This window comes from Cryptotermes secundus, unplaced genomic scaffold (assembly GCF_002891405.2).
Source record: "Cryptotermes secundus unplaced genomic scaffold, Csec_1.0 scaffold279, whole genome shotgun sequence".
Taxonomy (NCBI): Eukaryota; Metazoa; Arthropoda; class Insecta; order Blattodea; family Kalotermitidae; genus Cryptotermes; species Cryptotermes secundus.
In genome coordinates this window covers 274872-285014 of record NW_019726227.1, presented here as the reverse complement: position 1 = coordinate 285014, position 10143 = coordinate 274872, and the positions used below count along the sequence as shown (strand labels likewise).

At 39.3% G+C, this 10143-nt stretch overlaps 1 protein-coding gene across 3 annotated transcripts; it reads left to right on the top strand.

The window, feature by feature from the left end:
* The first annotated feature begins 543 nt into the window (after positions 1 to 543).
* On the top strand, positions 544 to 9946 carry LOC111863977. 3 transcript variants are annotated; one of them, XM_023850826.2, is made up of 7 exons: positions 544 to 999; positions 2257 to 2346; positions 3671 to 3814; positions 6052 to 6231; positions 6467 to 6634; positions 7301 to 7381; positions 8804 to 9946. In XM_023850826.2, the coding sequence occupies exons 1-6, from the start codon at positions 685 to 687 to the stop codon at positions 7331 to 7333; spliced, it is 930 nt and encodes a 309-aa protein (XP_023706594.1). In that variant the 5' UTR covers positions 544 to 684; the 3' UTR covers positions 7334 to 7381; positions 8804 to 9946. The 3 variants fall into 3 exon arrangements, with proteins under 3 accessions (XP_023706594.1, XP_023706595.1, XP_033607173.1); XM_023850827.2 differs by having other exon boundaries at positions 7533 to 9946; XM_033751282.1 differs by having other exon boundaries at positions 2257 to 2396.
* The last annotated feature ends 197 nt before the right edge of the window (positions 9947 to 10143 follow it).

Here is a 10143-nt window from a genome sequence, read left to right as displayed (position 1 = left end):
TTGCCGATTTAAACGTATTTCTGTCAATCTCGGTTTCTGTTCATCCTGGAAAGCTTTCTGTATGGGAAATCTTCAAATGTTCTTCTGTTTTGATTGACAGAAGAATGATGAAGACAGGCCATTTTAATTGACAATTTCAGATATCCATATTTTTATGTTTATTTTCTCAAATCTATTGGCGGGGTGACCAAGAATTTAGTTTCCATTCCCAGTAGGAGAAAGGCAACTCTGTTCTTCGGAGCGCTCAGACTCTGGATCCCACACGGCCTCTCATACAGTGGAACCATGCAACTCTTTCTCCGGGGATAGAGCGGCCGAGGCATGAAGCTCATTAATCGCCTCCTTCTATCGTCGTTAAGAATCCCATGATCTATAGCCTCACTCCCCCATAAGCATTCCTGGCATGTTCTTTAGTTCTTTAATTAGGGTAACACATGTAGATTCCACATAAATACCACTCACATCGTGCACATTATTGAGACAATGAACAGGTGCAGTATACTCTATTCGGAGGTATACGAAATCACTGCCGTTTGATTCACTCATCTGATGAGTCATGTCATATGGTTACCAATTTGGCGTTAGGATATTCAGTGGTAAAGATGAGTGTAGAAGTCGAATAGTGTCAATTTTGCGGGTATCGAATGTTGTGTTTAGCGTTGGGGTTGTTCTGTGCTGTTCAGTATGAGATACACACTCGAACAAAGAATATTCATGTACGAAGAGTACATAAAACACAAATCTTTCGTGGAATGTTGCGTTGGTTTTATACAAAAGTACCCTGGTGTCAGGCTCCCCAGAAAGTCAGTGGTTCGAAAGTTAGTGACAAAATTCCGTAAAACAGGCTCCTTGTTGGATGAAACGGAAGAGATTGACAAAAGGCAGAAGACAATCCTTGCACAAAATAAACTACAAACCTCTCAGAAGACTTCACGTCCTGTTTCTAGGCAGCGTAGATTAGGTGGACCAGTTACCAGAGCCATAACGCGAGATATGAAGGTAAGTTTATATAGAAAAAACAGATTAAATTCTTGATACTTGATAGGTCAACTGGAGATGGGAATGCAGATTTCAGTTCCCCACAGTTAGGTTTCCTTTGCTCGGTGAGGATTAGACAGGAGAAACTTCAAAACCAATTTGTATGAACAGAATAAAATATATCTCATGAAGGAAAGAAACAAAACCAATATAATAATAATAATAATAATAATAATAATAATAATAATAAAAAAAAATAAAGCAACTAAATAATCCTTATGCAGAAGCTGCTAGTACCTCAACTGTTCAAGTTCTACACCTCTCTTAGAACCGTAATGTTCATTACCATATTTACAAGAGCCAATCACCGTAATTATCCCAAAGCAGATGAGCCCAAATCTAAACCCATATCCTGATTCTGTAGACCCATTATAAAGTTACACAGCCATCTTTGCAGGTATGCCTCAAGCAGTCTTTTCCATTCAGACATATTGAGAAAATTCCTGTATGCTCTTCATGGTCTCAGTGCATGCTACATGTCATGCTTACCCTATCTTTGCTCTGCTCACCATAATATTTCACAGGGATCATGAATCATAAAGCCATGCATCGTATATTTCTATTTTCCTCTCACTTCCCCAGGCCCCCTGTTCTCTGGTTCCCTCAGTTGTGCCCCTCCTTTAATGTGAAAAAAAAAAAAAGATTGATACACTGAACAGTAAATAAATTTGGGTTTTTTTTTTTTCTTTTGATAAACAGGAAAGTAAAACATTTCTAACTGAATGGCAGCAAGCACTTCTGAAATGTCTTCTCTTAATCTCAGAGAATTTAATTTTGATTTCCTGTTCATTAAGAGCTGAAGATCCCCACATTTTCATAAGATTTATTAGCTAGTTCTTCTTATGAGATATCACTGTGTATGCCTATCTGTTCACAGTGTGTTTCATCAGTCTGCTGCATGCCCATTCTGTTCAACTTGCTCCAGGCACTTTCAGGCCTCCTTGACATCTAACATATCATGAAGCCAGTGTTGCAAAGGTGTGAGGTCTGAGGTTCTCATATGCTAAGATCACAGTTTTCTAGTATGTAGTTTGGTAGATGGGTAACCAGCTTGCCACATCTTCACTGGGAAGAGTACACTGAAGATGGAAAAAAACACTGAGTTCCTATGAAACATTGCTACTGATCGACCAAACTACCCTGATCATGATGTTACAAAGATTTGTAATGCTGCAAACAATATTAGTACATCTCATATTTTCTTGTGTCATGTTTTAGGTGTCTGGGGGTGACACCCCACTCAGTTGCAGAGAAGCATCCCAGGAAGCTGACCCTTTTGCGTTTGTGGGACTCAAATGTGAAGTTGCGGTAAGTTCCTGTGCATGGGGGACTGCCTTCTCCCTGGATATTTGGACAAGGTCAGAATTTTAAAAAATATTAAAAATACCAAATATTGAAGAATGCCATCTTTTGGGATGTGGCGCCATGTAGATCTTGTGTAAGCCGACGTTTTGGAGATACATATCGCCTCCATCTTCAAGGTACAAAAATCCACGAACAAGAAACCACTGTGAGCACCTGGCTGCACACAATATCCACATGACACCACATCCCAGAATATGGCATTCCTCATAGTCACTGCCATGAAAACCTCAAATCTTACATGCCAGATCTTGAACCCTCGCGGTAGCGTAGTTGGTTGAGGCACTATGCTACAGGCTGGAAAGTCACGGGTTCAACTCCCGATGAGGTCATTGGATTTTTTCAATTGATCTAATTCTTCCAGCCACACTATGGCCCTGGGGTCAACTCAGCCTCTAACAGAAATGAGTACCAGGAATATTCTTGGAATGTTCTTGGGAGTAAAGTGCGGCCAGTGTGTGGGGCTGACAACCTTGCCACCATCTATGAGCCGATTGTCTATAAAATGTGGGAACCTCAACATCTCACAACCCTATGAGCCTCCAAGGTCTGTTACAGGGATATGTTTACTTTTTACTTTTTTTTTAGGGATCTTGAACACAGTTGGTGGTGCTGTCTGTGTTTTAATACAGAGGCCCACAACTCTAGGGTGTTCAGCAAAACTTTTCTGGCTGCCTACCCTTGGAAAAGAATTGCAGCAGTGCCTCTCTTCGTTTGCAGCATACAACTGTGCTTGTAATACTGTATAATGTGTATATCCAACTGTAAGTTTGGAATGAATCATGGATACAGCCTCACAAGACTGTTGTACAGCGGGTTTAAACAGCTTAGCCATGAAGTAAGCTTGTACATAACCTAATGGCACGAGCATTCTGTGCTCATATCAGATAACAAACACAGGTTTCTCTGTCACAGCTGATGCCCCATTATGATAAAAAATTGGGAATTGGAGAAAGTAGGCTCAAAATTTGACATGATCTTTGCTGTAAAGTGGGCCGTATGAAATGGATTGAACTGCCACAAGATCAGAGTATAGATGTTGGCATTGTTGTATCTTCAGGCTGTTATCAAGATTCGTCAGTCAGACTGTCTGTTGGCTGGATGGTCACTGTACCGCTTGTTTTGAAGAGACATTTCAAATCACCAGACGAAAGAAATGATCAAGAAAGTCTGACGCTGACTTTGTAATTCACTAGACTCGCAAGGAATGTCCAATCTCAATTTACACTGAAAATAGTTCAATTCTGACATTTGTTTTCTGTATGTTTAGGATGGCATCATCAATTTGGAGAGTGATTCAGACAGCGATATGCAGGATCCCTGTGTTGAGTCTCAAATGATATCTGTGAAAGAGGAGCCGCCAGACATGAGCAGCTGTGAGTCATCTGACAGTGATTTTAAAGAGGAAGATGAGGTGAGGTGCAAAACACTGAATGGATGCATATGTTATTTGCTGCAAAATTAAGATTATGAGAATTTCAGAAGAGGCATTTATTTGCAGCAAGGTATTAAACCTTGGATTTGCCTGAAAAGCAAAGGTGAGGCTATGATGTGTTGTTCCTCTGTGAGATTAAAATTAGTTCTTTATTTGACCATTTAGCTGTAATGCACTATGAATGTTAAGATATAATTGGTTTGTTAATGGAATTTGTACTAAATAAAATTTGAGTGTCTCATGGCAGTGAATATTAATTTTACAATTTCTTAGGATGTGATCCCATTTTATTTGATAAATAGATATAAGATCTTTCTACCCTGAAGATGGAAGCAACAGATTCCTCAAAAATGTTGGTGCCTATCTGCCAGGCATTATAGTGCCATAGTCCAGAAAGACAATATTAATGTTATGTATGAACCCCATACAAAATGCATAGGTTGCTCATCTAGCAAGGATCAGGTGATGATTATGTACCATATATTGGAAATTATTATAATTAAAATTATTAGTCGCCATTCACTCATTCAACTAGTGTGTGAGTTGTTGGTCTGGTAGTCATTAAGTTCATTTGTTATTTAGGTGCTTGTTTGAAATATTATATTTAAGCATCCTGTTACACTCTATACAATGTATGACACAAACTCCATCCTAAGTGCAACAATTTATTGTTGTTCTTTCGTCTTCTTTCCTTCTACACTATGTGTTTCGGCCGTAAATGGCCATCAGGTGTATACTCTCACGTAGCTGCTACACTGCATGTAGTTTAAAATTTAAAAAACACCAGCCTTCCCAATTGTTCATTTCTCCATTGCTAGCAGGTCCCATATATCAGCATCCCCCACCATCAATTTGATTTTCAAAATCTGGTACTTTTAAAATCTTCAATTCAGATTTAAATTTTTTTTCTTTAGAGGTTTTTTCAAATTTTAAAATTTAAAATTCTCAGGGGTACCCGATCTATGTATACAGTGCTGCAGCAGCTACTTCTTGTTTTCAGCACTGTTAAGGTATTATTCTGTGTAGGTTCCCTGTGTGCGTGCCACTGCTTATCTTTAATCCTTGTTTGAAAGTCGGTATTCAAGAACAAGTGTTACTGACATGCTGACAGGACAGCATATACAGAGTGAAACGAAATTCGCGCAAACTCTCTCCATAGTTTGATTCTTTATTAAAATAAGCTGAAAATGTGTGCTGCATATATCCTGTAATAATTGACTTTCAGGATACGCATCACTCTCAAATAGCTGGAGCAACCAAATGATGTTGCACATTAATTTCATTTCATCCTGTATGTGTAGATATTAATCACATTTTCAAGTATTTATAGTGAAATATTACACTTTTGAACCCCTAAGTTCATCTAAATAATATTTAAAAGTATAGTTCCTGCCCAAAGTCACTATTTACTTTGAGAATCAAATAAGCTATGTGGGAAAATGGGAAGTTTCTTAATGTTAAAGCTAGCAGTACATATGGTTACTACTGCTTTGAAAGATTAATGATAAATCAGCGTGTTAGCCTGTTTGACTCAAAGAATTATGAAAGTTGAATCACTTAACATTATAACCTGACATAGCTCCTTTATTTTCCATTGCATCAGGAGGAAGCTGCAGACAAAATTTTCTTGGTTTCTAGGGAGGCACGTGGTGTTTGAAACAAATTATTCATATCTCGCAGTTGTTATGAGATATCAGGATCAGGTTCAGTTTTTGAAATGGGACTTGATTTTATTCACTCCAACAGAAGTTGCATGGCAGATCAAATGAATCCTTATGACAGTAAATTGCATACCATTCTGATTGAGTGTTCATGTGATTTTGGGGCTAAAAGTATAGAGTGACCATGCTGTGCCACTAAGCTTTCCCAATCTGGAAGCAGGAGCAGTGCACTTCCCTATTATGAGTTGCAATACCACATTAATGGTCTATCAGAATGGTACTCAGTTTATGGTCATTGGATTCACATTGATCTGCTCTACAACTTGTGTGAGAGCAGAATAAATCAACTTCTATGTAAAAACTGAAGCTGACCTTGATATCTCAGAAAAACGCAAGATACAAAGATGTTTCACGTGTTCCCTTGAAGCCAAGCAGATTTCCTGATGTCATGAATAATGACATAGTTATTCAAGGTGATAATGTCAAGTGATTCACCTTTTTGCGTGTCAAGTAGGATGAAGTTCTGAGGTTTCCAGCGCTGTGTTGTATGTGCAGAGTGACATGTGTGAGATGGAAGGAAAGAGCATTTCAGACAGCGATGTAAAGGAACACTGTGATGGGAATCGACTGATACATGTGAAAGAGGAGCCGCCCAATGCAACCAGCAGTGCTTCTTCAGCTGATGAAGTGGTGCAGAAGCGATTCACATATGACACTGTTAAACAGGAAATTCCGGTGAGCATTCTGCTATATGTGCAGGGACAGGGTTGGGCTTCTGTGAAGATGTTGGAGTTAGTAAATAGGAGGCACTTTCTTGATTGTCAGAGTGACTGTGAGTTACTTAAGGACTGATCAACAGAGTCAGCCATGTATTAAACTCTCAGCTGAGATACATTGTGACCTTTTGATTACATTCTTATGTCACATTGCGAGATGGTAATGTTATGAATTGGAATTTTATTATCTCCAGGATGATGCATATGTCAGCGGGGTACAGAGTGACTTAGGTGCCACACAACAGTGCCACCGTGACACTCTGCAGCTGCCAGTTACTACAAGTAGTTCCCCAATTTTTGAGAGCAGAGCAGAGCAGGTGCAAGTCTTGTTCACATCTGTAAAAGTTAAATGTGAAGTTAAGGTGAGTTAGTGTGTCCTCATTGATATTGTTGTAGCAAAACTACTGCATGTCCAAAAATTTGGCATAAAATCATGCTATATATGTACAAGAATTGTTTCATGTCAATTATACTGAGGCCATCGAAGTAAGTCCGATAGATGGCTTGAAGGTTCCCACTTTTTGCCTGTGGGTTGTTCCTCTTCAGTTCCCATTGGCCTATATTCCCTCGAAGCCCACAGTGTTTGATAGTCATCTGGTTATCAGTATTAATATTTGCATGAATTGAATGGCTGGTGGAGAATATAAGGAAGAACGTCAGTGTGGGAAGAGGTAACGAAACCTGTACTGGGGGTCATTCCATGGCACTTTTGTATGGCCTCAGTACCATCCATCTGACTTCAAAGTAATTTCAACTTTTTCTATATGTTTACACACAAAATAGAGGTCAACTTTCAGTAAACACTAAGTATTGCTAACTTTACTGATATTAAGTCATCCACTGTTAAAGGGACAGAAATTGATAGTTTTCTTTCTGGAGGTAATTGCAGTGGCTACTGTTTCTCTGCATCTCCCAGTCATCACAAAGTAGAGACAAACTTGAATAACAAGCCACTGATCTCTTGCTTTATGGAACAACCTTGTTATCAGGATCATAATGAATTTTAATTTCTTTTAAATGAATTGCAGGATGAAATAGAAGCTAAGGAAGGCCCCAGATGAATCAGCAGTTCAGCATGGAATACAATTTGAGGATGAATGTAGATTCAGGTAAATTGAAAGACTGTAAATACATAGGATGAATGTGTCACTCAGTAGTATGGTAATTATTATTCAGTATTTTAGTGCCCTCTCATATGTAGCCTGCTCATGGCCAGGTTCCTGATGAAGTGGCTTTCCTTATGGTGTATGGTTTTTGCAGCATGTCAGAAAACAGAATGGTATGTCCAACACTTCCACCTGCAGTTGCCTGTCAACATGTGACTGCAGTTTCTCAGTTGCCATTCATATCATTCACTGTGGAATACAGTTGTATGCAGTAGTAGCAGCTGCACAGTGCGCTTCTGTGGAGAAATTTGACGCTGTCTGTTGACAGTGACTTGAAATGAGAAGCACAATTTTATCCAAAGGATATAGGAACTTTTGGAGTATGGGTTTCTGGATTATTAGTATTGACCCTGAAGATGGAGGGGGTATATTAGTGTGAAACATTGGTACTCGCCTACTGGTGTACGTAGTGTCATAGCCAATATCATACCACAGTCTATGTCTGCAGAACTGTCAAAACCAGAAATCAGACATGAGAACTAGTTGCAGTAATTGTGCGCAGCAGAAGGTTTTGATTCCAGCTGACAGCCAGTTGCACCGAGTGTGTGGCAGTAAGTTTTGATTCCAGTTGCACTGTGTGTGTGGCAGTAAGTTTTGATTCCAGCAAACAGCCAGTTGCACTGTGTGTGCGGCAGAAAGTTTTGATTGGAGCCGACAACCAGTTGCACTGTGTGTGCAGCAGAAGGTTTTGATTCCAGCTGACAGCCAGTTGCACCGAGTGTGTGGCAGTAAGTTTTGATTCCAGCCAACAGCCAGTTGCACTGTGTGTCCGGCAGAAAGTTTTGATTCCAGCCAACAACCAGTTGCACTGTGTGTGCAGCAGAAGGTTTTGATTCCAGCTGACAGCCAGTTGCACCAAGTGTGTGGCAGTAAGTTTTGATTCCAGCCAACAGCCAGTTGCACTGTGTGTGCGGCAGAAAGTTTTGATTCCAGCCGACAGCCAGTTGCACTGTGGTGTGACATGTTTGCTATACCCTTGTGCCAGTCAGAGGACCTGTCTGTGAGATTTGAGGTTCTCACTGTGAATGTGAAGGTTAGTGCCTTCTGGGAGATGATGCTCTGCAATCCAGTAGTAAAGTTCCACGCCTCTACCCTGAAAATGGAGACAGCAGGTTCCTGCAAAGCACTGGCACCTCTCTGCTTGAGAACATAGCATCATATCCCAGAAGACGGTAATCTTCAAAAATTTTCTGTCAGCAGCTCTCTCTTCTTGTTCTACTGTTCAAGCTTTCAGTCATCATGTCACAATGTGTTCAAGGGTGTCCTCTTTTTTTACACATAGCAATGTGAAATTAACCATAAGTTATTTTCCTCATCACAGATATGTTTCTTACATGAATTGTTATACAGTATTTTAATTTTCAGTTATGCATTTTGCTGCAGTGATAAATAAATTATTGGAAGGAGATATGTCCAGACTCATTCTTACAAGTAGTTCCTAAAAGTATCAAATCCAACTCAACATACTGGTGCAAGAGAGGCTGAGAGAGAAGAATGTTTGTGTTCGGAGAATATCTTCACACGTTTGCTGCACAATTGAACATAAAGGACACTTGGAATTTAATTTAAACATTGAAAGTGTGAGGTTATCATTTTAGAATGGTTTCTGCTATTGGAAGTTCAATATTTACACTACAGATGTTTCTGTGAATAACAGATTTCACATGATGTCCATTGTCTCTGTGAATAACAGATTTCATATGATCTCCATGTAGGATAGTTGTTATGGGATTTGTGATCGAAAAAGTGACATTATGGAAGGACTTTCTTCAAGCCATTTGATTTTTTCCTGACAGTTATCATTCCAGCAATGCTGCGTAGTCATCTGTCATCAGAGGCTGGCACAATAGGTTCTGTACCAAGGTACTCTATGTCAATACTCTGTGCCGAGATGCATTTGTATAGTATGTTCAAGCCCAAAACCTGCAGAAGTAGTGAACATAAGGAACCAGTAACAATGTCATATGTTTCTGACATTACAATGCTGCTGATGCAGAATAACTGAAAGGCTGTATTTATGTCAGAGAAAAACTACCTCGTAGTATAGTGCAGAAAACATTTATTGGATTCTGTTTTTTTTATAATTTAATTTCTTACTGAGTGACAACTTGTGTGACTTTAAACCCATTTTCTTTCTGCCGTGGTTTGTTCAGCAGTTTCAGCACTGACAGAGCTATGTACATAGATGTATGAGTAACATGTGTTTAATTGAAACTAATTGTTGACATAAAAATAATTTTTTGCTGCATTAGCTCCTGGTTTTTTACTGTATTGTGCAATGAGCACTTGTTTTAGCCATTTGTATCATGACTTACAAAAATTTAAGATACTTATTTCAGCTCATCTTATCTTTCCTAACACTTCAAGCTGTCTTGTTGCCTTGCTCTTTCTGTTGTGTTCTTCCTGTCTTACACTCATTCAGGTTTCCATAATACAAGTATTTTTAATTATATTCAGTTACTGATATCCTTAGATTGGCCCTTTGAAATAAATTTCATCAAAATAATATTTAAAAATTCAGGTCTTGTCTCACAGATATTACTACACCCCGCACCATAGCTCAAGCAGTTGGTCACTGGCTTCTCTCCACGGCGGCCTGGGTTCAAACCTGGGTCTGTCAAGTGGGATTTGTGGTGGAAAAGTGGGGTAGGTTTTCTCCAAGTACTTCGGTTTCCCCTGCCAATCTTCATTCCACTAAATTCTCC

What these genes read in the sequence shown, in the direction of transcription:
- LOC111863977 (XM_023850826.2), top strand. Translation starts at nt 685, where the DNA reads ATGAGATACACACTCGAACAAAGAATATTCATGTACGAAGAGTACATA. An exon ending in ATTTTAAAGAGGAAGATGAG is followed by an intron (nt 3,815 to 6,051) that starts GTGAGGTGCAAA and finishes TTGTATGTGCAG; the next exon opens with AGTGACATGTGTGAGATGGA. An exon ending in AAGTTAAATGTGAAGTTAAG is followed by an intron (nt 6,635 to 7,300) that starts GTGAGTTAGTGT and finishes AATGAATTGCAG; the next exon opens with GATGAAATAGAAGCTAAGGA.